We start from the raw sequence: 27,699 nt of genomic DNA, 5'->3' as shown, positions 1-27,699 counted from the left end.
CCTTGAGAATCCATTGGATGCATTAGAGATAACTCTATGATTGACTGAAGTCTTCAAGCATTCATATTTACCTTTCTGTCTTGTCCTTTGCTTCTTCTTCCATCACTTTGCTTGGCAGCTTGTGATTGACAGGTCTGTCTTTAATCCACTGATCCTTGCAAGCTAAAGAGGAAACATCGCTTCCACTCAGTGACTCATCCCATTCGAACTGCTTCTTGATCTCTTCTCTCATGCTTGAAACATTTTGAAGAGAGAAACAATGGTTCGCCATCCATTCCAACACAGAGCTTAACTCTTCTGCAAACTTCTTCATGTCTGCTTTTCTGCAAACCCGAAAGCCTTTCTGATTCTCCCTGTGAGACTAAGACATGCCTCTCATCTCTTAAGCTGACTCCTTCAATAATTTTAACAATTCTGTGAATCCACTTGCTGATATCGCACTCTGTCTCCACAGTGAAAGTCTCAGTCTGTTTAAGCTTGAATGGTTTACACCTGACAGAGTTTTACCGATGTCTTCAATATTTCATCAGTGTTCCTCTGAACTTTCGCTGCCTCTGATGAATCTTTATTATATTCGTTCTCCATTTCAGCAAAGTCATCCATCTGTTTCGAGCTTATTTGTATCTTGTTCTTGAAATTCTCCAGCTCTGAAATCAAAGCAGAAGTCCAAGAATGAGAACATATAACTTTATCACCACTGTCAAACTCTGAAAACGATGCAAGAAGGCTTCATGGGACGCATTGCTGCTCTGGCTTGGCTTAATGTTTGTTGTGTCTTTAGAAGATTCCTCGAGTTCTAGTAGTCTAGACGCTGCTCTCGGATACATGTTTCTTGAGAACTGAAGCTCACTGGCTTTCCGTTCTCGAATACTGCTGCTCCGGCTTGGCTCAATGTTTGTTATGGATGCTTCAGTAGTTCGACGACTATAAAACAAGAATCAAATCTCTAGTTATGAGGATAATAACAAGAAATTTATAACAAGAAATTTATAATCTTTTTCTTTTAAATCGTCTGTAATCTATTTGATATGATTGCATTACGAATGAAAATAAAAATTGTTATCATAAAAGCAACTTAACAAAATGTTAACGTGACCCAGAAAAAACCAAAACAAAATATTAATCATCTCAAAGATCTCAAGTCTAATAGAGTTTTATTCGATTCCACAATAATGAGAAATTTAGGAGTCAAGGCCCTTCTTAAGTGAATTCAAGACTTCTTTGTAAGCCAACTTCTTAGCCATCTTCTTATCAGAGGCCTTAGCCGTGTGAGCAAAACTCATTTCCTTAGCTTCCACCTCAACCGTGAAGTAAGCTTCACCATTCTCGAAGCCTTTAGCTTTAGTCAACTCGAACTGAGCTTTCTGGCAAAGTTCTGTCAACTCTCTCACAGGATGCAGCTTCACAGTCTCTGGAGTTATCATACATCCCAAAAGCGGTTTTATACACGCAAACACTACTTCCTTGTCGTAACCCGAGTCAACATGTATCGCACCAGCTAAAGACTCTATCAAATCTCCAAGAACCTGACAATCCATGACAGTAAGGCCTTGTGTTCAAGAGTAGAGAGAAATTAAAAAAAAAAAGTGTGTTTTACCTTTGGGAAAGCTATTTCGGATTCCCATCCAAAACTGGATTGCACAGACGACAACCGTTCAAACTCACTAACTGTTCTGGAGATGTGCTTGTGGAGATCATGAGAGGCATGGAGGACGTGTTTGTGCAGGTTTGATTTCACCGCTACTTGAGCATAACATTCATTGTTCACAGAAGCAGAGCGCATGTCGGTTAGTAGACCAGGAGAAAGATTAGGATATTCGCCGTACAAATGCTTGGTTATGAGATAATCCAACACAGAGTCGCCGAGGAACTCCAACCGCTGCAGCAGAGTCAAGTTAGTAAATTAACTGAAACACCAACAGAATCAAAACTATATGATTTGGCTTCATGGAGAAACACGACAGAGAACCTGATAGCATCTTGGAATTTCAGGAATCATGTATGAGCCATGAGTCAATGCCTCGACTAGAAGAGACTTATCCTTAAACTTATAGTTCAACAGAGACTCCATATAGCTTACATTCACAAGCTTCTCGGCTTGTATAGATGGCTCTCTTTGGATCATTGTAGTCGTGAAATCGACTTTTATACCAACCCAGTTCATGAACGTTAGCGCTGCTAGTTCACCTCCCTCGCTAAGATACGCACCAATTAGTGCTTCTACAACATCAGCCACACTCTTGCGTTTCAAATTCCTCCTCCTAGCAATGTACATGCTTCTAGATTCGGATAGATGATCATTCACAAGAGCATAAGCTGCAGATGATTGGCCAGGAACCATCCACCCTTTAGGTTCGAAACACTCGTTCCGTATAAATCCCTGTAATCAAAGAATATAGAGTTTGATAAACATTTCTCTAGAACCAGAGGTGATGGAGCCGGTTAAGAGTACTACTAAAGAATGTTCACCTGAATTTTTTGGTCACATCCAAATTTGCAGAGCGTGACATTCGAAATCATTCCATCTTTTATTGAGCTGAGAAGACCCTCGTGATGAGTATGATATTCTTGGAATAGATGCTGACAAACAGCATATTTCAGAAAAGAGTCGCCAAGTGTTTCTAGTGATTCCAAGTGGAACTGGTCTTGGCACTTCTTCGTTGTGATAGCTTCTAGAACCTGTAGTTCATCAAGTGAGTAAAAAAAAATTCAAAAAATGAAAGTGCCATGAATGATTTGTATCAAAAAATGTCTGAGGTTGTACCTTGATGGTTGGAATATTGACTTTTGGGATGTTCTTCTTAAGGTTCAATGCTATAAGCAAAGATTCAATGCGGTGCATAACAGATGGCATGAATTTATATGAATAGATCATATCCACTGATATTGGAGCCAATATGACATGACATAGTTCAGGAGGTAGTTCAACATACTCCTTGTCATGCTCTACAGCAAAATGAATATAAAAGTTAAGGAATAAGGAAGCCAATAAGAACTCATAATGCGGTTAAGGATTAAGAACCTTTCTCCTTTTTCTTCATGGTCATGTGAAGGTTGTTATGCATCGTGAAAATGTGTCTCCCATTCAAAAGAGGTTCATCCACAATACTTAATCGAATCTCATGCCTGCAACAAAGATAAGAGTATCAACTCAATCCTTATAATTGTCTAAACTTTCTATGTAAAATATATTTACCGTTTCTCATAGTACTCCATGTAGGTCACATCGCCAGAATTTCTCTTGGTCAATACAGAATTTGCGTTTAAATTGCTGAGAATACCTCTGGTGCAGTAGACGTATCCATTATGTGGTGTGCAAACCAACGCATTTTGTAAGACACAGGTGCAAAACAACCCGTTTTTTGTATGTAGAATGCAAGAAGCATCCTTGGCAGAACAATTCACATGCCTTTTCCAAGGTTTATGACTAGTAAAGTTCACGGATCTTATCACCTCCCAATCAATAAGAGATGCTTTTTGCTCATGAGTGGATGGAACTAGTAGATAATCAAGTGCTAGACCGTCTCTGAGATGCAACCCATCCAACGCCGCCACCAAATTTTCCACACTATGATCCAATAGTACTCTGAAAAGAGTTATCTGAAACCTTCTACACAAAAGGATCTGAACACAAAGAAAAACAGAGTCTGATCTCGGATTTTAACTGAGAGATAACTGATAAGGAAAAATGAGCAAAAATACCTCATCTTGTGCAAGGTCAAACGCTCCTACATAACTTAATGTCACAGCTATTGTGCCAAGATGATCTTCTAACCGGAAGCATGTGTTCCCAATGTCATCTTCAAGCTTAACCCTGGTTCCCAGTAAAATATCCTTAAAATGAAGATTTCCTGGAAATTCTGACTTCATCCTTATTGAGTACAAGTGGTATGTTGTCTGCGATAGTGCTGAAAACTGGGAGACTAGCTCTGGAGGGAAGTAACTTGGCTGTTCAGTGTCGTAGTGGATTTTCCCTGCAAACTCAAACCTCGTAGATGAGTGGTTTATCACACAGCACAAAGTCTAAAAATGAAGACGCAGCAAAATTACCGAGTTTTTGTTGGACGGTTTCCTTCAGAACCATGTCAGGGACAAGATGATCAGTTAGAGCACCAGCTCGGTGCAGCTTAATGCAAGCTTTAAGACATACAGCTTGTTTTAACACGTTTCCATTTCCTTGAAATTTAACTTCTTTTACTTGACAGCTCTTAGGAAGGTAAAGGATGCAAATCCCCTGATCCTTGTCTATATCGAATCTAGGAGTTGGTTTGAAGTATCTTTTCCAGCAAACAAACAAACAAAAAAACAGAAATCAAGAGAATATAAAGAAGAAAAATTCGAATAAACAAAAAAACTAACTGATAAAGCTGCTTAAGTATTAGACTTACTCATCTGAAGGAAGCCTTGAGCAGTAGAAATATATTAAGCTGACGCTTGAGCTAAAAGTTACAATAGCCCCTGTGCTGTCGACACGGTAGACCTCCCCAGATGAATCATCTGGAAGAGGTTGACAGGGAACAAGAGAATGGCTCAAAGAATCTTCACGCATTCTTTTCGCACCAGAAATATATTTCTTTAACCGAGATTGTGTGACCATATCTCCACTGCAAGTGGCAACATAAAAAGGGAAATAAATTTTTGTTAAGCATGGAGCTAATGTTTACACAATCAAATCATAAGATCTATGGAGGCAAAACCAGATATCAATAGACCTTTCCACCATCATCAAATAATCTGAGTTAGGCATTCTAGCACGCCCTTGAGATTGTATGAAACTGCAAATGTTGGATGCAGGGTCAAATCCAACAACCAGATTGCAACTTTGAACATCTAGACCTTCCTCTAGAATAGATGTTGAGACGATGATGTTTACCTGCGAACAAAAAGGGATTACTCAGAATTTTTAAAAAAATTGCTAGAAGCAGACGACTTCAACAGTTCAAGAGAATTTGACCATACCAAGCCTTTTCGAAAGTCCTCCACAGTTTCATTCTGCTTCTTCCTGGTTTGACTTTGCAGGCCAGAGTTGTTTCCTGCAACGTACTTAGTTTTCCAACTATTATAGGTTGGAAGAATTTCATTCAAAAAGGATTCCAAAACCATCGCTGCTATCACCCGTTCCACAAATATGATGCACCGTATCTTCTCCAAGGACCTGTATTAATTAAATTCAGAGGATCAGGTTCTAAACGATGTGTATCGGTCTATTTTGTACTAAGCGGAAAAGAAAGTGTTCATGCAATCCAGACCTATAACCAAGAAGAGATTCAACAAGGCAGACTATTTTTGATGTTACGAGACCTGGCTCCAACTTTCTTTCTATGTTAGCAACACTCCAGTAAGGACCTATATGTGCAGGAAGAACCAAAAAAGATCAGAGGTAAAGAAAAAAAAAAGAATGAATCTGCAGTTATATAAAAATTATCTAGCACAAATGTACCATCAGGTATGTAAGCTAAAATGGCCTGTGAAGCATTACTACAGAACTTTTTTATAGAGGTTTCGCTAAACTTCTCTAGTTGACCCCACAAGACAAAGTCGTTCTGACTGACTGAGAATGACTGAGCAGCCTGTTGTGGAGAGAAAAAAAAACAAATATCTTATATTCCTTTGTAATCTAAAACTTTGAAACAGCACTTAAAACAAAATAATACCTTCAGCGCCATCAAAATTCCAAGTTCATCCAAACAATAAGTTATAGATGAACATATCTTTGACAGTCTCTTCTTTATAGAATTAACAGTGGAGGATTTGAGATCCAGTGTTGAAAGGGCAAAGAGATGCTGAGTTGTAATTAAAACATTGTCATCATTAATGTGAAGATATAAAAAGATATAAACCAATCTCGATGAACATCAAGCCTTAGAATATATATATACCTCTTTGGCTAGCTTTTCAAGTTCCGCTATTATGCCTGCGCGTGTAGAGCTTGGTATTTCCATGTGCTGGTACAACTTAAAACTCGGAGTAGAAAAGGGTACAAACCGAGCCAGCACAGACTCACTTTCACATGTATAGACCTTAATGGATTAAGAAAATTTAATGAATATGATTGGCACAAGAAAAAAACAGCACAAGAAAGATATCATTATAAAGGAAAGAGAATACCAAAAGAACACAAGATGAGAAAAGAGCAACCTTTGAATTCATTAGAGATTCGAGTTCATGAATCTTTTTCCAGTAGCTATCCAAGTTTTCACCTGAGGTGAGAGAAGAAAGAAGGAATAAAACCAAACGTGGCAAAACAAAATCCAATCAGGATAGAATGAGAAATGCGTTAAAATCTTATACCCTTTGTTTTCACAGGGGAAGCAGTCATCCCAAATATTCGAGGAACGACAGAAGTTGCAGACTTTAACTCCTTGTGATAGAACTCCTGCCATGAAAAAGGGCTATATTGTCAAAACTGCAAAAGATGGCTTATAAAATGATATTTTATTCAGGTCTGAGTTTAACTACCAAGAGTAACTATTTTGCTCACCTTCAAGATACAAGCATAAGCGTGATTACCCCGAGCATGATGACATTCATCAAAGATAAGAACCTTGATCATGTTCAACGTCAGAAAACTATGTCTTAATGCACTGAGCAAAATAGCAGGTGTCATCACAAGAACCTGCATTTGCGAGAGCCGCGAAAAAAATAGAGTGAACAACTAGTAGAAGTAACATTTGGCGTAACACACAAGTTTATATGTCAGAGACAGCTTGTATAGTAGATACAGAGCATAAAAGATTGAGATGCAGCTTAGCAAGAGTGTTGAACCGCAGAGACATGAAATGGCGAGTAGTGAAGCTAATAAGTAATATACTAAACACTCCAGACCAGAAAAAAAAAAAAAAAAAAGTATTCATGTAATCATTCAAAAATACGGAAATAAAACCTCATATGTATCGACTTCTTGTTTCCAAGTAGGAGCATCCCAAAAGTCAACCCCCATGGATCCCCAATACATGCCCACTTTCAGATCCGTGTGCCTCTTCAGCGCTTCAGCTTGCTGCGTAAACACACAACAGAAGTATAAAACATCAAACAGTACACCATCACGGAATAAATTAACACTAATGTCTCTAAAACTTGGTGCATTCTCTGCAATGAGCCTACAACTTCAATCATGAACCAATTCTACATAACATTACTTAAATGTGTGCTACCATCAAGTTGAGCTTATGTGATTAAAACCAACAAACCCAGAGAGATGGATATAATAAAGACAGACAGTCACATTCAATATATACTATAAGAGCTATAGATAGAAAGGAAAGCACCATACTTGAGTGACGAGAACAACTTGAGGAACCAAGAAGACGCTGAAGCAAGGGGAAGGCTTGCGGAAAAGGTAAGCGTAGCTACGGAGAAGCATGATGGCGATAAGTGTCTTGCCAGAGCCAGTCTCCAAGTAAACAATCGTGTTTCGCTTCATTGCTTTCTCTAGCGCCTCCACTTGATAACTGCATTTTCAAAATCAAACAAACATAAGAAAAAAAAAGTTAACACTCGTAACAAGATCATTACTACCTTCTCGCAAACGGTAGAGGAGAGACTTGATCGGCGCTCTCAATCTCCATATCAACAATCGTCATCTAAAACAATATGATTAAAAAGCAAAGAGAGAAGAGAAATCAATCTATATACAAGACAAAAGAGCAAAAAGCAAAAAGCAAATAAAAAAAAGAGAGAATGCTTAACAGCAAAGTAAATCGTCAAATCAACTGTTCCGTTACTTTCCACTAAAATACAAAAAACGACACAAAAAAAAGATAATCGAAAGTGACAATACCAGCGAGAAGAAGGATCGAGAAACGAAACTTCTTCGTGTGCTGAAAATAGCGGGGAGAGAAAGCTTACTGAGGAAGAGTAAGAAGAAGAAAGGTTTTTTTTTTTCACGATGATTGAACGAACGATCAAGCTATGTAGGCCCTGTGTATTTATTTATTAATTAAAAATTAGAAATGATATTCCGCCGTTCTCGAGGAAAACAAAATTACAAAATTTTGAAAATTGTTTAGTGTGAATGTTTTTGACTCTCTCTCTCGGTAACGAGGAAGATGATAATATCGGGAAATTGTTACTGTGAATGATCTGACAGTGAAAATATCATTTCGTTGGCGTCATTATTATGACGCCATTTTTATGGAGAGCTTTAACAAGGCCCAACTGAAGCTTTACCAAAGCCCAATCTGGAGCTTTTAAAGTTTTTTCATACCATCTACATTTTTTTAAAATAGTTTTTCTAATGTTTCAAAAAAAAAAATACATAAATCACTATTATAAATGTATTATATTTTTGTAGTTATTAATTTTTAATAACTTTCAACCAATAGCAATTAAATAAATTCAATTAAAATTTTAATGTACACAACTTTTGTATAAGAAATATAAAAATTACAATGATAATTTTTTTTTCTAAAACATTTATCGTAGTAGAACAATGGGAATAATTAGGGATGAGCGTTCGGATACCCATTCGGATTCGGTTTGGATCTATTCGGGTTTCAGGTTTTCGGGTTCAAATATTTCAGCCCCATTCAGATATTTCTAAATTTTGGTTCGGGTTCGGTTCGGATCTTTGCGGGTTCGGTTCGGGTTCAGATAACCCATTTAAATTATTTTAAAAAATTTAAAATTCATTATATACTTTAAATTTCTCAAAATCTATAAACAAAACAATATATTACATATAAATTTGAATATCATATGTCAAAGTACCTAAAATTAACTTATAAATTGGTTTGGTTTGAATATTTGGACTGAGAATCAATAGATATTTTAAATAGTGTTGGTGTTTTGAATATAATTTAGCTATTTTAGACATGTATTTTTCACTATTTGTATATATTTATAATTATTTTGGACAACTTAAAAGTATTTTATATATTTTGATGTTCTTAATATATATTAAATTTAAAAATAATTAATATATATAGGTATATAAATCAATTTCGGATATAATCGGGTACCCAAAATACTTCGGTTCGGATCGGATTCGGTTCGGTTCTCTAAATACCAAAATTTTGGATTCATTCGGATATTTAATCAATTTCGTTTCGGATTCGATACTACTTTTCGGATCGGTTTTTCGGATCGGTTTTTCGGATCCGGGCTTTTTGCCCAGCTCTAGGAATAATTCTTTTAAGACGTTATATCTAAGGGTAGAAATAATTCCAAATATTATATGGAATTAGAAAATAAGCAGAAAAAAAGATTTTAGATGCTACACAACAATTAGTAGCTCTTTTTAAATAAGAAGGTATAAATGAGAAAACTGTCAAAGAGTGTTTGTTGTTCTCTCATGGAGCTTTATGAGTTTTGAAGATAACATAAAGTAGCAACAAAGGAACCACAAGACTGTAACCTGGAAAATGAACCACATTCATCTCATAAGCTCTAGCTAGACTCCAGCAATTCTGTCAAAAGAACCAAAAACAAGAAAATGCTTCACAAAGTGAATACGAATGAACAAGAACATGTAAGAGTTTTTCACTTATATTACCTTGAAATGCTTCCAGTACAGAGCCAATGAAGCCAGCAAGAGCGACTTCCGAACCAATCTCCTCTTAGAGAACAACAGCGATCTCCGTTGCCATCTCTTCTTCCTTCCCCGGTCATTATGGTCATCTTCCTTCTTACCAGATACAGCTCTAATATGCTCTTTGTAGAGTTCTCTCTCAGCAACCAAACAACACACAATCACCAAACTTGGGATGACGACAAAGACCAGATGCGGAATCACCAGAACCATCACATCAGGCTCCCCAACGTACTCATGTTTCCTCTCTCCTCCGCCTGAGCTAGTCACCACCCATCCCATAATGGTCATGTACGTTCTCTTCCCGGAGTCAGTAAACACTTCGCCGGAGAACCAAGGGAAGAATACGAGATAAAACAAATACGCCACGTAACCGAACCAAACCACAGGGAGTCTACAAAGGTCTTGGAGAATCCACAGCACAAGCGTGAATAGTCCTTTCTTGGCGACGAACTTCTTGAGAGTGTACTGCTTCTTGAATACAACGATAATGCATTTCGGAATAAAGAAAGCAAGAAGCAAACAGCTTATCACAGACCATAGAATGGGGAAGTACAACGCTGCCCATTGGCAGCCCATTACATGAAACTCGTTCCACGTCCACGACACTCTAGAGCTCAGACCGTTGATGGAGAACGGACGCAACTCTGATAAAGTCGATCTTCCTTTGATGTCAATCACTTCTATCTGAAGCCAATACCTATCAGGTAAAGAATCCTCAAAGGCTCTATAGTTCCACGGAAGCGAATAAAAAGATGCTCCAGAAGTGGAACCATGTTTTCTCATAGGAGCTTCCATGACTAGATTGTTAAATCCAGGGGATGAGTCATAGACTCTAGCGACAACATCAACAACCAGAGATTGAGAAAACACAATGGCTCTGATCGCGTCGTAGGAGGAAGATATCATATGCTGACACTCGTATCTGTGGCGTGCTAACGACGTCGACATGAAACGTGAATCTAACGGAAAAGTCGGTAACACGATGGTCTTCCGAGACTCTGACGACTTGAAGTCGAGATCAAGGTACGAGACATGACCTCTATCGATAGCCACGATCCGCATCGCCCTGTTCTTTCTCCAGTCTCCCATCTCCCACTCCCAGAACTCCGCATCCGGGGAGGCGCCGAAGGAACAGTTCGCAGCACTTTCATCGCCGCCGCTCCGCCTCATGTTCAGCTGGAACAAGTCGTTATCCGATAAAGTGACGCCGCCGGAGCGGTGGAGTCTCTTGAGGTTCTTGCCGAACCTCGAGTGCAGATGTCCACAGAGGTAAGCGGAGACGGAGTGCTTCAAGAACACGCCCCTAAGGCTCTTTTTGGAATGTGTTAGAGCTGAGAAGGATAAAGGGAAATGTCCGAATGGGATCTTTGTTACAGGCTTCGTTGGCTTGTCGTCATCCCATTGCGATAACTGTGAGTCAAGCGAGGTTAAAAGCTCGTCGGTTGGGTGGCCGAAGAGGTTCGTTGGGCCGCGTAGTCCAATACTCATTGTGGTGTCAACACCAACGAAGAGATGTTTACGTTCACTAGTCTGTTATAACAAACACACAGAACTGTTAGCATCAGATATATATTATCGAGCAATAATATAACCTATTATCTCCAATGCACATCAGTGATTCACAAACCTTAACATATAAACAAAATGGATCGACGAGCTATTTCCCCACGAGTGAGTACTATCGTATAGCATCAAATGTCTCCCGAAGTAAGTTCAAAATCTATTTCAAATTCAGTTTTCAGAAACAGTGAGAAAACCAAGTTTAGTAGGGAAATAAGATTCAAACTTTATTCTGGGGATAAATAGCACGGCATCATACTTCCGTAGACATTTGATGCTATATGATAGTGTATTCGTGGAGAAATAACTCGTCGACCCCGAAAAAAAAACCAATGAACTCAACCAAATGATTCAAAGATGTTAACAAGTAGACTAACACCAACCTCGAGAGTGACGGTGTTGACATTCTCTTTCCTTCCTAACTTCCCATTGATGCTATACTTTGAGAAGAAATCAACGGACGAACCAAGAGAGGGGACACCAAAGTTGTCGTGGTTACCTCTAAGATCATAGAATAAGGTTTTATTCAACCCACTTGTCTTGATAACATCTTGCATCACGCTCTCATACTCTAACCACTCTTGTTCGTTTTGCTTCATTGCTAACAAGTCTTTACTCTTCCCATCTGATAATAACCAAACAAAAGGAACATATCAAACCAAAAAGACAGAGAGACAAGTTTTTCCGACATAGCAATGTCTTGTAATGAAACCACACTAGATTCGAAAAAAGTCGATAAATTATAGGTTATAAACCTGTGAGATCGCCGGTGATTAGGACGAGAGAAGGGTTGATGAGGGAGAGAGCAGGACCAAGTATGTTTCTGAAATCGATAGCTCTCTCGGGATGGTGAACGCTGAAATGGAGATCTGATAGCTGAACCACCCAAACCAAGTCTTGTCCGCTTCTAGCTTCGATCACTGTTCTTCTTCCAGATTCGTCTATCGAACCAGAGACCCTCGTCGTCGTGCTCAAGGAGATTAACAGAAGAAGATGAATTGAACTCAACGAGATTCTTCTCCGGTGTAAAGGTGTGTTCTTTCGTAGCTCATCGTCGTCGCCGTTCGCTTCCATCACCTCTCTTTCTCTCGCGAATCACATGGAATCGAATCTCTCAGATTGTATAACGATTCTCCAGAAAAGAAAAGTCTACATTTTTATTAGTTCTTTATTAGTAACAAACCCAAAGGTTGCTGCTTTGTACTAGCAATTACATGGCACATACATGTCGCACAGTTTACAATAGCATATAATAATTTAAAAAAATTACATCACAAGGAGTTCTTCATTTTATCTTTACTAGATCGTTTTTCCGCGCTACGCGCGGATAATATATTTTTTAAAATTTTTTTTTTCATATTTTTTTCACATGTAAATTATCATCTTAATTTTAGATTAATTGTGTTTATTTAATCAATTGCAACTTACTATTTCTACTTTCATTGTAAATATTTTGTATAAATGAGAAAATTTAGTTTTAAAATTTTATTTATCGTTTTAAAATTTTATTTATATTAATCTCAAATAAGTTTCTATTATATGAAATGAAAAAGAGTAACCTGACTATCACAGTAAAATTAAGAAGATAGTTTGAATTACTTTTCTTTTATTATGTTTGGCAAACTTTACTTTTGTATAAGATTCGAAACATTTTAGGAATTAAAATTTCATATAAGTAAACACATCAGAACAAACAAATTTGTTCAATAATGCACCTGCATTTATTATTATTGTTTTACGTAAATTTTATAAATTAATGATTAATAACTGTTTTAAAACTGAAACCGTTTAAAATTTGTCTATGCATTATTAAATAGTAAAAATATTAAATTATAAAATAATATTAATATTGATTGGAAGTGACGTAATAATATTATTATTAGTGACCAATAATTTAAATCTTTTAAATTATGTATTTTAATCTTTTATTTCTTTAAAACGTTTTGTAATATTATGTCAATTATATTGTTTGAGTTTTTAATTAGTTTTTTGTCATTTTTTTTTTGAGTTTTTATTTAGTTTAATAAAATGTTATATACTCCTATTGATTTATTATTTGGAATATGAATTTTTTTTCTTCACCACATATTTTATGTTATTCTAAAATAGGATTAAGATTTAGGATGATTACCATAACTAACACACCAAAGGATGAGGAATACACGTTGTTTTTCTTCTTTGCCATTGTACTTCGTATATTTAGTATTTGGTGTAATGTTGAGGTTTTTTTTATTTCTTATTTTAGTTTAAAAAAAAAACTGAAAATTCAAATCATGTCTACAGACTAAAATTTAAACGCTTTAATATTGTTAATAGGCATGTGATTTATTATCCGAGATCCAAATTCGATCAGCGATCCGGATTCGTTCTGAAAATCTGGATAGGGCCGGATCTAGATATGGATTCGATAAGTGATCTCGATATTCTTAGAAAATCCAAATATCCAGAGGGGTCAGATCTGGATCCGGATAGTAAAATTATGAATCTTCCCAAACAGGATCCAAATCTAAATTCGGATTACAAAATTTTGGATCGGTCAAAATCGAATCTGAATATCTGAATTTGTAAAGTTTATTGATAATTATTTAAAAAAAAATGGATATATAAGAAAGCAATTTTATTTATTATATTTTCATTTTATTATAGTATATATAAATTTTGTAATAGCTTACGTAGAAATAATTAAACAATTATATTTACTTTTATTTTAAAAACTTTGTTAATATTTTTTTATTTATATTTACTGTCAGGATCCAAATCCGAATATCTACCAGATATGAATTTTTTTGAAAGGATATCCAATATCCAGATATTTAACTCCGGATCGGGATAAAGATAGTAAAAACATGGATTCGTCGGATAAAGATTCGGATCCGCATATTCTAAAATTCTCGAGATAGCCGTTCCGTCCCATGCCTAATTACTAATATTTTTTTACTATTGTAATTAGTTTTAAATATATCATACATTAATGCTCTTAAAGTTTCAAGAAAAAAAAATTGTTTCCGTTTGTTGATGAGTAATAATTGTCTGAAAGCAGCAACTTCGTCATCTCATATAAACAAACTAAAAAATATAGAACCCAATAAATTTTACTCCCTCTGTTTTAAAATAATCCATATTTTAAAAAACAAATTTGTTTCTAAAAAATCAATATTTACATTTTCACTGTATGTAATAATAGTACATTGTAAACTCCGAAGACATTAATTATGTTTACCAAATTTTAATTGGCTAAAAGTTATGAGAAATAGCTAAACACAAAAATAATATATTTATAATCAAAATTTTATGAATTTTTTAATATGTGTGAATACTCAATTTTTCAATCTTTAATTCATTTATCAAATGAAAAATAAATAATAATTATCATATTCTTTACCGCTATTTTGTTAATATTATTGCATGATTGTTTAATTAAAGCTCTTACTTTAATTCTGATGAATATTGTATAGTTGTTGTGACTAAATTATTTTAGTATACTGAATACCTTGATATCTAATGTGGATAAACTTTTGTTTCGTTTCGTTTCTTTGAAGTTATGGAAATAGATTTATGTAGATTTATATTTGTTAAAGTGATAAAAATACTAATATTCAAAATTTCTAAACAATATATAGATTGACTACCATTTTGGTATGAGCAACATCTAAAGTATTAGACCACAATAAATAAACACACAGCTTGCACCACTTTACGATGTCCATTTCCTCTACACCAAAGAATTCACGGTACAAAAAGAATGAATAAAATAAAGTTTAATCTTATATTAATCTATATGGCTACCCAGCCGTTAAGAACCAAAAGTAAATATCTCCTCATTGGCCTCATGAAGCATCTGCTCAGTCAATCCGTAGGCGGGGCTGATTGCTTTTATAATCTACAGAGATAAAGAACAAAGACCTTATCATCAAACATGAATGAAAAATCCATAACCATAATTTCTCTTACTTGAAAAGTAGTAAAAACCTGATAATGTTTTCCCATAACATCCTCCCTTCTAACAGCTTCTTCCTTAGTACTTACTAAGGTATAATCCAACATCTTGAAAATACTGATCCAAACATGATGGAAATCAGCACGAAACTAAGATATAAGTAGTTGACACTGAACTTTGGCATAGCAAAACAGAAACTTAAGATATCCACAAAAACTTCTCGAGCTCCAGTGTCTTGCTCACATCAAGCTCTGTTCGTCCTCCCAGAGAGTAAATTCTGTAATACCATACATGTATCATCATATGCTCATCATTAATATACACATTTTCTACAGAGTAAACGTTGTTACAGTGTACATATATCTCAGTGCAGCTCTATTGAAAGATAATTTGAAAGGAATAAAACATTTTGTAATTAAACTGTAAGTTACCAGAACATTCGTTCATTCCACGTCCATTCCACGGTCCCATATCATTGGTGAATCTACGTTGCAGTTTCAAGAGCAGACATTATTAATATCATACATATGCCACCGAGAGATTGTCTTCCATGAGGATGAACGATGTTGTGCTGATGGAAGATTATAATGATGATGACTATTTACTCACCTGTTTTGTTTGGTGATATAGATAAGCGCGGAGAAGTCTTGGCCTCATCATTTGCTTCCGCTTGTAATTTTCATTTATGCATCACATACAATAAACACAAAAGTGACATTAACACATAAAGCAACTATGCTTTGCTTTGTTCCAAATGGAACTGGAAGATTGCACTATTTTATATATTTGATTCGAGTGTAAAGTGATCTTAAAATTATATACCTCTTCAAGGTTGTCGAGCTCCAAGATCTGCAATATATGTTGAGCAATGCTTTCCTGTGGAATAATGGAGTTTCCACTTGAGCACAATATTCAAAAATATTCAGATGTAACTTGCAGAAATAACTCAAGCAATAGTTGACTGCCTCGGCTGCAAGAACTTGACTGTCCATATCCACTTCGATCTAGATCATTGATGATATCTGAAGACAAATGAATTGAAATGAAAACAATTCTTTAAATCAAGAGTTAAAAACCAGAACATAAACGTTCATTTTAAGATCTAAAAACTGGTGGTTCGTTTTCTTACTCTAGAATTGCTATCGATAAGTCCTTCCATTTGAGGAGTTTTCCAGACTCTCGTATCTTCGTTCCTATTGTTCTTCGGGTACATTTGAGCCAACATCCAGAACCTAAAATGAACAAAGAATTTTCAGATTTGTATTTGATTATAAAAGGTAGGTTTCAAAAGGTATGGATAAATGAGACTTCATACCTCTTTCTCGGCTGCTTGTTATAGATCTCCAATGCGACCATGAGGCACATCATATTGAGCCCCTTTTCCCACGGGAATGTTTTTGATGCGTTCAGGCGTTCAGCAGATTTGAGCTCCTAAGAAAAATTGAATAACTTAACATTAAAACCAAACACATTTCATTCTTGTTCATGTCAAATGACCAAACTCAACCCGCTCTCTTCAACAATATTAAGCTGCAACACATTTTCCCTAGAGCCATGTAAGAGAAAACTAACTCGAGCTCTTCCTATTATATGCTGGTAATGTCATCAGAGAAAAGCTCGTATTGATTACGACAATTTGCACATGAGTTAATATAGGAAAATATGAAGCATATAGTATACAGTTAATTTTAAAAAGAAACAATTATCACTTACATCGTCATTATATGAACTCCACGTTGGGTTTTGTGGTTTGTGCGACAGCAATAGAAATCAAACAGCTTAAACATCTCACAACTTTGGTTAACCTATATCAATAGCAATGTATTCAAAACCATACTTAAAACAAATTGTTTACATGAATCCCACCTAAGTGTTTTGAAGGTACTTAAAAACATAATTAGAGTGATGATCTTTAGAAAACCAGAAACCCTCTAGGAAGAAGAAATACTTTTTACCAAAACCGTCTACACCTCGACAGCAGGCCTTGGCCATCTCCAAGGATCAATTTCACTCCGACCTGCCAAAACACACACTCGCACCGTAACCTGCTTAATCAATTAATGGAACCGTACGATTGATGGCTGGTTTAGAATAATTACGGAAGTAAATTAGCGGTAAAAAATCATACCTGTTCATCGATAAGGAGGAGCTCTATAACCCAATAAAGGTCCAACATATAGCAATGTTTCTTGCCTCGCCGAAATGGACTTACCAAAATGGAAGCTCTGACTGAGCTGGTCCTGTGAGATGTCATTAAAATAGACAGCGATTTGAGTCTTGTCAGTGGGGATCTGAGATTTTCCGGTGGATTTCGTGGACATGGATGTAGTTTCAAAGTAGGTTTTTGATTTTGAGTGAATTTAGGTTTAGATACAACGCTTTCTACAGGTGCAGGATCAAGGGGAGGTGGAACAAAAAAAAAATTAGAAGAATTTAAGGTTGATCATTGACTGATCAGGAGAGGCTCAAAGTAACGCTTAAACTCAGAGAACGAAGAAGACGAAGTGAAGAGCCGTAAAAGAGTTTGTCGACAGGGTGGGGTTGGGCTGAAGATTGTTAAAACAAAGCCCACACAAAATACCCTTAATAACTCAGCTCAAATGACGTGGTAAAAAGACTAACTCTGATTGGCTGATTTTTTTGTCTGACGTGGATAGGCTGAATGTTGATTATATCCCCCTTTTAGTATTGTATTATTAACAAACCCAAAGGTTGCTGCTTTGTACTAGCAATTACATGGCACATACATGTCGCACAGTTTACACAATAGCATATAATAATTTAAAAAATTACATCACAAAGGAGTTCCTTCATTTTATCTTTATTCATTGCAGGTTTTGGAATTTAACCAGAATCAGCAACTTTGTGAGTCCTTGAGTGCTTCCGTTTAGCTTTCTTAGGCTCAACTCCTAGCCATTGCTGGATGAGCTCAAACACTCTTTTATCATGGAGGAGTCCTCTATGGGTTCCGGAGACTCCTACACTCGCAACTGATTTAAACTGAGCAGCCTGTGAATAAAAATAGAAATGTGGTGAAAGGTCCAGACAGAGAAGTGAGGATGAACAAAAGAGAGTAAGTAGCTTACTGCTGCTGATTCAGCTGGTACGGTTCCATCTCCATCCACATATGTGTACTCAGGCTGCAACCAGATGCACACTTTTTGGATCAGATATGTTTCAGACAATAGGTGTCGGAGTATTTTTTCAAGAAGACTCATTTCACTCACCATAGTTTGGCATATCTCAGACAAGTCCCCAATTGGAGAAGTCTCTGTGCCATAACTGCAACAGCACCAGAAACAAAAACAGTTTTTGTGTGCTTTCTTAGATTGCAAAACAGTTGGAATCAACCGGGAAACAGCTTAATGCCATAGAGGCACAAGAGTGGTAGGTAATGAATGCATACCAAACATCGAAGGGAGTATCCTGAGCCACTCCATAGATGTTATAGAAGGAAACTCCATCAGGAAGTTTTGCTTTGTTGAGAATCTCTCTCGTCTTACTCGCCCATTCCAGGATAGAAACGTTAAACGGTAAAGCTATTTTATTCCCACCATAGCTTAGCTACAGTACATAGTAAAAGGTGAGAATAACATCTCAAACCAATGAAAAAAAAAAATAAGAAACAAAAGCTCAAGTGTGTACCTCGTTATTCTTCAATGCATCGTTGAATAGATCAATACTCTCAACTAATCCAAATGTTTCCAGTTCCGCAGAAGTCTCGTCGTTGTCCTTTTCAGTTTTCTTGCGCCAAACTCGAATCTCTGGTTGTTTCTTCCACTTAAAATATGGATTTGCCATCATCTCGTAGATAGATGGGCACTCTACCAACTAAAAACCAAAAGTTTTAAAAACACATTCATCAGCCAGAGAGAACAATACAAACTTTTGAGGATTCATTACCAGTTGGTGCATGGTCCATCGTGATACAAAGAAGAAGCTTTCTAAGCCTTCAACAAACTGCACTCCGGTCAAGAGTGAATCATTGATGCACCCTGGAGCTCCTGTTAAACCAAATCCAATGTCATATCCAGTGAAAGTAGCTATGAACAGCTTTCCCAAAGAGATTTATTTGTATAAAACCTTGGAAAGGTGTTGCAATTGTAATCCATTTACCAACATACTTGGAGAAAACCTGCCAATGGTTAAAACAGTGACTTACTCATAATCCTCTGGAAGATCATAATGGATTGTGTGATTATAGTTACCTCGGGATAGAGAAAAATGAAACATGAAATCATTACTCCTCCCATTGAGTGTGAGATGATAGTGACTTTTCTCTCCCCTGAAGTTTTATATGCAGTTTCCAGCTTCTTTTTGAGACCGAGCATAAGTTGATCGATCCTGCAAGAATGAAATAAAGCAAAAAAAAAAAAGCAGCTATAGAATAAACTACAATTTCTGGTAATAATAACAGAGGATTTTTAAATGCAAATTTGGACCTATTGCTTTGTCTGAAATCGTAACCGTATCCAAATAATGTAGTGCCCTTCTTGTAACCACACCCAACCAGCATTTCTATCATATCGTGGAAGTGATACACCTCCGTCAAGTGACAAAGCTTTACAAACTGAAAAATCAAAAGTTGTACAATATCAAACATAGTAGCAGGGAAACAAACTAACTCTCAGGTTTGCAAGATACAAAGTATAAGTAAGGCTAACAGTTCCAGAAAAATTAACAAACAAAATTCAAGAAAGAGAGTAGACAGAAAAGAAAAAAAGGTATCATCATATTTTACCCAGGATGGATCTAGAATGTCAATCGCATAGAGTCCATGGTCATCCTCAGGGACCGAAATTTCAATATCTTCATCCAACGGTTCTGTATAACCTGCAAAAGACATTCAAGATCATTACACATCTCCTTTCACCACTTACTTTTGTCAAGCACATAAATGGTAAGCTAGCAATTCATAGTCACGGGGTGAGTCTAAAACATGTCGTAATGCATTATGCAATAGCACAAGAATCATTACATTCGAACAAAAACCAACACCGTAACTATTTCGTAACCAATACGCAATCAAAAAGAAAAAAAAGATTTACAATTTTTTTTTTAAAAAAAGGACTCGACTTTGAAAAAAAAAAACATAAAAATTAAATCTTCGGGTTCCAATCATGAGACAGTTACCTGTTTTGGGATTGTAGAGAGACCAGAGGTTCTGTCTGAAAGCAAGGTTAGCGAGAAACAGCCGAACCCAGACGCGAATTTCAGACTTGGAGTTCTTCTTCTTAGAATGCAGAATCGATCCTCCCATGCCAGAGACGAGTAGGACGGGATCTCTGTCCGCAACCTCTCCGGAGTTTTCATCATCGTTAGTTCCCCAGCACGGACACGAAACCCATTTCATCATTACCGGGTCAAAAGTGTAGACCCGGAATATTCAATTCGGATCCTTTCTTTTCTACAGAAGTCGGGAGAAAGATGGAAGGAAAGGTCGCGTGTGTGTGTGTGGGGCTTATCAGAGGTTAATGAGTCATCAGAGGGAGGATGTCCGAGAATATGCCATGTGTGACTGTCACTGTGATTATGATTGTCTCTCTCTCTACACGAAAAGATGACTCACGTGCTCCTCATGTGTCACAGCTTCTAGTTACTACCTACCCCACTCTGAAACGACGACGTTTTTCTCATTTTACTTACGTGTGTAACTAGAAACGTATCACAAACGGTAACCACTTTACTTCCGTCTGGATTCTTAACTCCGTCACGCTACACGGAAGAAGAGGAAGGTCTTATCCGCTATTTTGAGTTTTGTTTGGGAGCATCTTGTCATAATTTATAAATTTTAGGGATCTTAGTGAAACTTTTGAGAGTTTCGTTTTGTTTAGTGTTATCATCACTTCGGCGGTTTGAATTTTGCCGGAGACAGTCGGAGAGAATGGAACGGCCACACTCGCCGGGAACGAAGTCGGTGGATGTCGGAGAAACCTTAGAATCACTTTTGCGGTTTACTCTGCGCTCTCATTTGGATGAAACAGTTCAAAGTCTCGACCTTGAGCTGCCTCGAGATCTCTGCTTCCATCTCCTGGAGGAGGAAGATACAGATTCAACTGGTAAAGTTATCACACTTATGCTTTGTGTCTATCTAACGATCTTAGAGACTAAGAGCTTAGGGGTTTACTGAACTTTCTTTAGAAATGACAGAAGAACCTGCGAGGTACAAGATTCTAGCAAGGTCTTTGTCTGAATGTCTTACTTCCGAGGAGCATAGTTTGTCCATTGATAAAGATTCAAACTTTGAGAAGTATAGCAAACTGTTTCATGGTTTGGGACATGACTTGGTAAATGTATGTTACCAATTGGAAAAAAAAAACTCCTTCTTAGATACTTATTGGATCAGAAATTTTTTTGGAAATTTGATAAAAGATTCTATTTCTTATGTTAGATGTTGAAGAAAGTAAACTTTGAGCTCCATGTCCAGGAGCCTTATTTCACACAACTGAAAGGTAACAACTTCATTTTACTTGTTTCTGAGTTAGTTTGGTCGGATCTCACTTTTGTCACTCTTATTCACCAGATGGTCTGAAAACTACTGAAGGGAGATGTGCAGTAGGAGACTACATGAGGTCTGCTTCTTTACACCTTGTTGATGTACCTGCAACTATTTATATCTAGAATAATTTATTGTGATCTTCGTTTGCTTCACCTTGCTTTAGATTGTCTTAATTGACTTCATAGTTGGTTTAGCTTATACTTTACTAAGTTAGCTTTGTGCGTCCTCTCAGGATAAGCTCAGGAGATTTTATTTTGTTCAATAAATGCTTACTGCTTCAAGTTCAGGTAGTCACTAATCATTGTATCTCTGTGAGGTTCAAGCAGTTTTTCATTTTTCTATCTACCCTTTTTTTTTGGCGATTGCAGGACGTTTGCTATTATACTTCATTCTCAGAAATGCTGAGAGTGGAGAGTCTTGCCAAAGTTCTTCCCGGAGTTGAGACTATAGAAGAAGGTTTGAAGATTTTTACCAAGTTGTCTCTTTTGCTATATGGACTTGATTCTAACCTGGGATGTTGTTTCTATCTGCAGGTGTGGGAGTTTACCGAAACTTTTACCCTGAAGAGAAGGAACGAATGAACGGTGTTGTCGCAATTCGTGTTGTAAAACCAGTTGAGCAGCCGTATGCAGCTTTGGCAGGAGCATTGTCTGTGAGTTTTCTGACAGCAAGTGTATCTCCAAAAGCCTTCATTAGTTTTCATTACCCCGCCATCACATGAAGTTTCTTTTGTAGGAACTCAAGTCCACTGGGATCAAAGCTTTGTTGGATGCCTATACATCACGAGTTACATCTGAAGATCTTTGAGAGCAGATAATCTACTAAGTGCCAAGTAAAATGAGTGTTTCTAAGATCAAGGTTTTCAAATCTCTTTTTTTTTTTTAACTCTCAGTGTCAAAATAAATTTCGATGGTAGCTCAAGGCAGAGTACTGAAACTCTTTCAGCAAGTTGTGATAGTTAGTTTTCATGACACTGAATCCAAAGGGAAGGGAACATACAAAGTGTGTGTTTGTTTTGTTGAATTGGATCGATTCGATTTGAGTGAGACAAGTTTGTGTGTTTTTGATGGTTTCACGACACTTATAAGATTCAGGAAGCAACAACTCTTATAGTTCACTAACCATCACATTATAGGAACTCTTACCACCCATTCTTATAGTTTACTAGCAACTTATCTTGGCCACAAACTGTTTTCTGAGCACAAACACAATCCAAATCAAATGACAAGAGTTCAAAGCTTATTTATCAAGACACTTTCTTTTCTGCAACCTCCACTCGTTTCCCTCCTCCAACCTGCAAGCCATTCAATTTCTTAAATTAAAATAAAAAAAATTGCTCCTATAACCAAAATCTTGAAATTTTCTTGGTCAAACATTTGTCACATGATATAATAATGGGAAACAACAGGACTTCTAACTTATGAAGAAGATGGAACATATAATAAATAAAGTACCTTGTCCATGAGCCATAAGCCAAGGGAAGGCATGTACTGCACTAGATACATCACGAGCAGTTCTGGCTGATGTGAAATCCAAGCTTCTTTTAAGTTATGAGATGCAGCGATTATGGTCAGTTCTGCACATCGTTCAGATGACACACGCTTCTGCATGTCAAGAGAAAAGTATGCTTGAGAAAAAGAATTAAAAGAGAAACAGTTTTTCAATGATTAAAAGCAACGGCAATTTAATGAACAAATCACAATCAGTTAACAAACCTCAGGAGAGTTCTTGTCTTCCGAAGTTGATGTTCCTGTACCATTTGAAGTTTCTATTGGACCGGGACAAACAACAGTAACCTTGGATCCCTTCTGAAAGAACTGAAACCAAGCGCAGATGATGGTGAACAAACTGTTAGATTTATTGCCAAAATATGCAACTTTTTTACTTCAAACATACCTCAGAACGTAAGGTGTGGAAATAGCCTTGCAGAGCATGTTTTGAAGCAGCATATATAGCTTGACCAGGTGATGGTACTTTCCCTGCGGCACTGCTAATCTGAGTAATCCTGACACTTAACCAAAGCAAATGAACAATCTATAATCTATATAGCCTAAAAACATTAGATTATAAGACATTGATGTTAACAAAAAGTGATTATGTGAAGCCTCACAAAATTAAGAGCACTAGACAAACTGATGTTAACAAAAAGGTATATGCACTGGTCATTTGTCTCCACATACCACAACAAAGTGACCTCCTCCTCGTTTCAGCATATGAGGAGTTACCAACTTTGTGAGAGATATTGTCCCAAATACATTAACCCCGAATGTAGCCTGCACCCAAAGTTTCATTGATTAACCATATGTCAAAAAAACTATAAAATTAACATAAAAAAACTATCGTGCCTACAGATTTTACCCAACTAATGTAATAATACCTCAAGATTTTCCTCACTGGCATCCACTGCGTTTGATTTCTGCAAGAAAAGGAGTATGGTGATCACACACCCCTTGAACAACAAAAATAATAGCTTTGAGTAGATACAAAACTTATAGCAGGGAAGTTACTAACCGGACCCTCATAGGCAGCGTTGTGGATCAAATAATCAACACCATCCCCAGGGAAAAGCGACACTGCTCGCTCTACAACATTTTGGAGCCTCTCTTCGCTGCTAGGTAAATTTAAACGCAAAACTTTGACATGTTCTGGTGCATATTTACCTAGAGGAACACTGCTTAGTCAAAATCACAGAAACAGAGAATGCTCATAGTTAAAAACTGCATGAAGTTAGTACCTTTGAGCTCACTTTTAATCCGAAACAGCTCTGCTTCATTCCTAGCAGAAAAAATAAGCTTGGCACCTAAACTAGCAAACTGTTTGGCAAGAGCTTCCCCTAAAATGCAATCATAAACGAAGACATAACACATGAGCTGCTGCTGCCAGTAAAAAAAAGTTGGAGAGTTTTCTTCAATCAGAAGTTACCAATCCCACGGTTAGCCCCTGTGATCCAGACCACCGGAGCAAATACCAAATCAATCACAAATCTGGAGAGAGAAAAAACGGATATTTTTTATTCTTATCTATCTATCTATCAATCCAGTACCTTGTCTTCTATGGCTTCGCGCTTCACTTCCTTCTTGGAAATCAGGGTCAAGCCCCCTGCAGGAGGCAGAGAACAAATCAGTTCTACAGAATAAACCATCACAACCACAAATGAGAAGGTAGTTAACATTGAATTCAAAACTCTTAAGGAGTTATTACCGTCAGCAAATGCGAATTTGAGGAGAAGGCCAAGAAGAAGGAGGAGTCCGAGAGAGAAGAATAGAGTCAGCATTTTTCTCGGTTTGAGCAACGGCTAAGAAGAAAATCTATCTGTCTTTTTATTTTTTTTGGTCAAACTGGAGAAAATCTATCTATATATATAGATATCTATCTATCTAGCTCTCTATATATATATAAAGTAGAGTTTAATCACACATGAAGCCGCCACATCATCAATTCAGGAAGTAACAATTCTTATATTTTCACTAAACATCACATAAGTAAACTAGGGAAGAACTCTTCCAACCAATGCCTAGAAAATCCAACTTATATCCAGCTGAAAATTCACAAAAGTCGATAAACTGTCTTCTGAGAACAAACAAACACAAACCACAAGTACTGACAAGACTTCAGAGCTTATTAGCAGATACTTTCTAGAAGATCAGTTTCAGTTTGTTTTAGTCTTCTTCTGGAAGAGCAGGTTCCATGAGTATGTGTTGCCTTTCTTCTCAGCAACCTCCACACGTTTCCCTCCAACCTGCAAGCCCATTCCATTTCTTAAATTAAACAAATGATGACTCCTATAACCAAAAAAATCTTGAAATTTTCTTGGTCAAATGTTTTTGTCACGTGATATGATAATAATGGGAAATAACAGGCTTCTCATATCAGTAACTTATGAAGAAGATAAGAATATATAAAATAAAGTACCTTGTCCATGAGCCAGAAGCCAAGGAAAGGCATGTACTGCACTAGATACATCACCAGCAGTACTGGCTGATAAAGACCACAAATAAACATTATATTACATCAGATGTCTATAAACTGAGTGGAACATAATGAGATTTTGAAGGATACCTGATATGAAATCCAAGCTTCTTTTAAGTTATGAGATGCAGCGATTATGGTCAGTTCTGCACATCGTTCAGATGACACACGCTTCTGCATGGCAAGACAAAATGATTGAGAAAAAAACTAAAAAAGAAACAGTTTTCAATGTGTGTCTACAAGCCTAGTGAAAGATTAAAAGCAAAGGCAATTTAATGAACACAATCACAATCAGTTAACAGACCTCAGGAGACTTCTTGTCTTCGGAAGTTGATGTTCCTGTACCATTTGAGGTCTCTATTGGACCCGGACAAACCACAGTAACCTTGATTCCCTTCTGAAAGAACTGAAACCATGCGCAGATGATGGTTGAACAAACTGTTAGATTTATTGCCAACAATATTTGCGAGCATGCAATTTCTTTACTCCAAACATACCTCAGAACGTAAGGTGTGGAAGTAGCCCTGCAGAGCATGTTTTGAAGCAGCATATATAGCCTGTCCAGGTGATGGTACCTTCCCTGCGGCACTGCTAATCTGAGTATAGAATTAACTTTCAATTATTAAATCATGAGACATTAACCAAAGCAAATGGAAAAAAATTAGAGATATTGTCCCAAATCAGAGCACTAGACATTGATGTTAACAAAAAAAAGTACATGCGCTGGACATTAGTCTCCACGTACCACAACAAAATGACCACCTCCTTGTTTCAGCATATGAGGAGTTACCAACTTTGTGAGAGATATTGTCCCAAATACATTAACCTCGAATGTAGTCTGCACCCAAAAATTTCATTGGTTAACCAAACGTCAATAAAACTATAAAAGTAACATGAGGCTAGTGAATCTCTGGCTGTAGAACACACAAAGCAAGTACAGTGCCCACAGACTTTTACCCACAATCAATTCAATACCTTAAGATTTTCCTCACTCGCATCCACTGCATTTGATTTCTGCAAGAAAAGGAGTATGGTGATGACACGCCCTTGAACAACAAAAATAATACTCTTTCCGTTCCACATAATATAAGATGTTTTGATTGAATGCACAAGAATAAAGTAGAAGACAATATTGTTAAATAATATAAATTAAATATAATTAACCAATCACAAATGATATTTGGTTAACCAATTTTTAAAACTAAAGTACCTTAAAAGTATCAAAACATCTTATATTTTGAAAAATCAAAACTTCTCCAAAACATCTTATATTGTGGAACAGAGTGAGCAGCTTTGAACTGAAAGACTCACTATTGAGTAGATAACAAAACTTATAGCAAGGAAGAGTTACTAACCGGACGCTCATAGGCAGCGTTGTGAACCAAATAATCAACACCAGCCCCAGGGAAAAGCGACAATGCTTGCTCTACAACACCTTTGAGCCCCTCTTCGCCGCTAGCTAGATCTAAAGGCAAAACCTTGACATCTTCTGGTGCATACTTACCTAGAGTAAACACAGCTTAATCAATCACATCGTGTAAACAGAAAGCTCATAGTTCAAAAAATGGAGACTTTTTGCATAAAGTTAGTACCTTTGAGCTCACTCTTAACACGAACCAACTCAGCTTCGTTCCTAGCAGAGAGAATAAGCTTGGCACCTAAACTTGCAAACTGTTTAGCAAGAACTTCTCCTAAAAAATTCAAGACATAACACATGAGCTTGCAGACAGAACACAATCAAAGCCGGAGACTTTTTTTTCATAGAAACAGCGACTTACCAATTCCACGGCTAGACCCTGTGATCCAAACCACCTGAGCAAAGATCAAAATCAATCACAAATCTGAGCGAAAATTTTCGAACCATCTATCAATCCAGTACCTTGCCTTCTATGGCTTCACGTTTCGCATGCTTCTTCGAAATCAGGGTTAAATCCCCTGCAAGAGGCAGAGAACAATCAGTTCTACTGAATCTACCACCATCACAAACGCAAATGAGAAGGAGTTGATATTGAATTGGAAACTCTAAAGGAGTTGTTACCATCGGCGAATGCGAATTTGAGGAGAAGGCCAAGGAGAAGGAGGAGTCCGAGAGAGGAGAAGAGTAGAGTCAGCATTTTTTCTCGGTTTGAGCAATGGGGAAGAAGAAAGTGAGGACAAGTTTTTAGAGATTTTATAAAAACTAGGGGGCAAATATGTTAATAA

At 36.9% G+C, this 27,699-nt stretch overlaps 6 protein-coding genes across 18 annotated transcripts; 1 reads left to right on the top strand and 5 right to left on the bottom strand.

Annotated features, from left to right (window-relative positions):
- Positions 1-1,044: 1,044 nt before the first annotated feature.
- LOC106450530 (endoribonuclease Dicer homolog 2-like) lies at positions 1,045-9,735 on the bottom strand. 4 transcript variants are annotated; one of them, XM_048759152.1, is made up of 24 exons: positions 9,494-9,735; positions 9,356-9,407; positions 7,519-7,583; positions 7,274-7,451; positions 6,884-6,997; positions 6,482-6,616; positions 6,292-6,376; positions 6,139-6,200; positions 5,880-6,020; positions 5,655-5,783; positions 5,441-5,570; positions 5,250-5,346; positions 4,960-5,155; positions 4,698-4,873; positions 4,389-4,604; positions 4,051-4,277; positions 3,703-3,974; positions 3,197-3,624; positions 3,023-3,126; positions 2,765-2,946; positions 2,470-2,679; positions 1,970-2,380; positions 1,598-1,879; positions 1,045-1,526 (listed from the first exon to the last, which is right to left on the bottom strand). In XM_048759152.1, exons 2-24 carry the CDS (start codon positions 9,371-9,373, stop codon positions 1,182-1,184), a joined length of 4,203 nt encoding a protein of 1,400 aa, XP_048615109.1. In that variant the 5' UTR covers positions 9,374-9,407; positions 9,494-9,735; the 3' UTR covers positions 1,045-1,181. The 4 variants fall into 4 exon arrangements, with proteins under 4 accessions (XP_048615109.1, XP_048615110.1, XP_048615111.1 ...); XM_048759153.1 differs by having other exon boundaries at positions 4,713-4,873; XM_048759154.1 differs by lacking the exons at positions 9,356-9,407; positions 9,494-9,735 and adding exons at positions 7,781-7,801; positions 7,839-7,900.
- Positions 9,392-12,166, bottom strand: LOC111211878 (putative metallophosphoesterase At3g03305). Its single transcript, XM_048757633.1, has 4 exons — positions 11,848-12,166; positions 11,476-11,717; positions 9,494-11,062; positions 9,392-9,436 (listed from the first exon to the last, which is right to left on the bottom strand). Exons 1-4 carry the CDS (start codon positions 12,164-12,166, stop codon positions 9,392-9,394), a joined length of 2,175 nt encoding a protein of 724 aa, XP_048613590.1.
- A 2,521-nt stretch (positions 12,167-14,687) lies between these two features.
- On the bottom strand, positions 14,688-20,517 carry LOC106371064 (phospholipase A(1) LCAT3-like). Of its 9 annotated transcripts, XM_048759163.1 has the most exons (20): positions 20,163-20,517; positions 19,771-19,862; positions 19,472-19,599; positions 19,238-19,373; positions 19,113-19,164; positions 18,933-19,033; positions 18,675-18,860; positions 18,436-18,593; positions 18,116-18,311; positions 17,158-18,038; positions 16,978-17,074; positions 16,743-16,834; positions 16,345-16,460; positions 16,159-16,261; positions 15,976-16,051; positions 15,852-15,905; positions 15,639-15,698; positions 15,461-15,513; positions 15,062-15,306; positions 14,688-14,972 (listed from the first exon to the last, which is right to left on the bottom strand). In XM_048759163.1, exons 1-10 carry the CDS (start codon positions 20,383-20,385, stop codon positions 17,874-17,876), a joined length of 1,437 nt encoding a protein of 478 aa, XP_048615120.1. In that variant the 5' UTR covers positions 20,386-20,517; the 3' UTR covers positions 14,688-14,972; positions 15,062-15,306; positions 15,461-15,513; positions 15,639-15,698; positions 15,852-15,905; positions 15,976-16,051; positions 16,159-16,261; positions 16,345-16,460; positions 16,743-16,834; positions 16,978-17,074; positions 17,158-17,873. The 9 variants fall into 9 exon arrangements, with proteins under 9 accessions (XP_048615120.1, XP_048615114.1, XP_048615116.1 ...); XM_048759157.1 differs by having other exon boundaries at positions 15,852-16,051; XM_048759159.1 differs by having other exon boundaries at positions 15,639-15,905.
- A 250-nt stretch (positions 20,518-20,767) lies between these two features.
- LOC111207944 lies at positions 20,768-22,590 on the top strand. 2 transcript variants are annotated; one of them, XM_022706561.2, is made up of 8 exons: positions 20,768-21,088; positions 21,180-21,322; positions 21,421-21,481; positions 21,553-21,601; positions 21,761-21,815; positions 21,897-21,984; positions 22,062-22,180; positions 22,264-22,590. In XM_022706561.2, exons 1-8 carry the CDS (start codon positions 20,914-20,916, stop codon positions 22,333-22,335), a joined length of 762 nt encoding a protein of 253 aa, XP_022562282.2. In that variant the 5' UTR covers positions 20,768-20,913; the 3' UTR covers positions 22,336-22,590. The 2 variants fall into 2 exon arrangements, with proteins under 2 accessions (XP_022562282.2, XP_022562279.2); XM_022706558.2 differs by having other exon boundaries at positions 20,790-21,088; positions 21,171-21,322.
- Positions 22,591-22,638: 48 nt separating this feature from the next.
- On the bottom strand, positions 22,639-24,802 carry LOC125587366 (dehydrogenase/reductase SDR family member 7-like). Its single transcript, XM_048757632.1, has 11 exons — positions 24,699-24,802; positions 24,572-24,627; positions 24,451-24,468; positions 24,263-24,361; positions 24,040-24,188; positions 23,906-23,944; positions 23,709-23,801; positions 23,425-23,523; positions 23,244-23,345; positions 22,983-23,132; positions 22,639-22,822 (listed from the first exon to the last, which is right to left on the bottom strand). Exons 1-11 carry the CDS (start codon positions 24,800-24,802, stop codon positions 22,775-22,777), a joined length of 957 nt encoding a protein of 318 aa, XP_048613589.1. The 3' UTR covers positions 22,639-22,774.
- A 164-nt stretch (positions 24,803-24,966) lies between these two features.
- On the bottom strand, positions 24,967-27,699 carry LOC125587873 (dehydrogenase/reductase SDR family member 7-like). Its single transcript, XM_048759166.1, has 12 exons — positions 27,536-27,699; positions 27,377-27,432; positions 27,276-27,309; positions 27,090-27,188; positions 26,853-27,001; positions 26,473-26,511; positions 26,243-26,335; positions 25,995-26,093; positions 25,802-25,903; positions 25,588-25,671; positions 25,441-25,506; positions 24,967-25,267 (listed from the first exon to the last, which is right to left on the bottom strand). The coding sequence occupies exons 1-12, from the start codon at positions 27,609-27,611 to the stop codon at positions 25,178-25,180; spliced, it is 987 nt and encodes a 328-aa protein (XP_048615123.1). The 5' UTR covers positions 27,612-27,699; the 3' UTR covers positions 24,967-25,177.

The sequence above is a fragment of the Brassica napus genome, chromosome C5, assembly GCF_020379485.1.
Source record: "Brassica napus cultivar Da-Ae chromosome C5, Da-Ae, whole genome shotgun sequence".
Taxonomy (NCBI): Eukaryota; Viridiplantae; Streptophyta; class Magnoliopsida; order Brassicales; family Brassicaceae; genus Brassica; species Brassica napus.
This window is presented reverse-complemented; position numbering and strand designations above follow the sequence as displayed.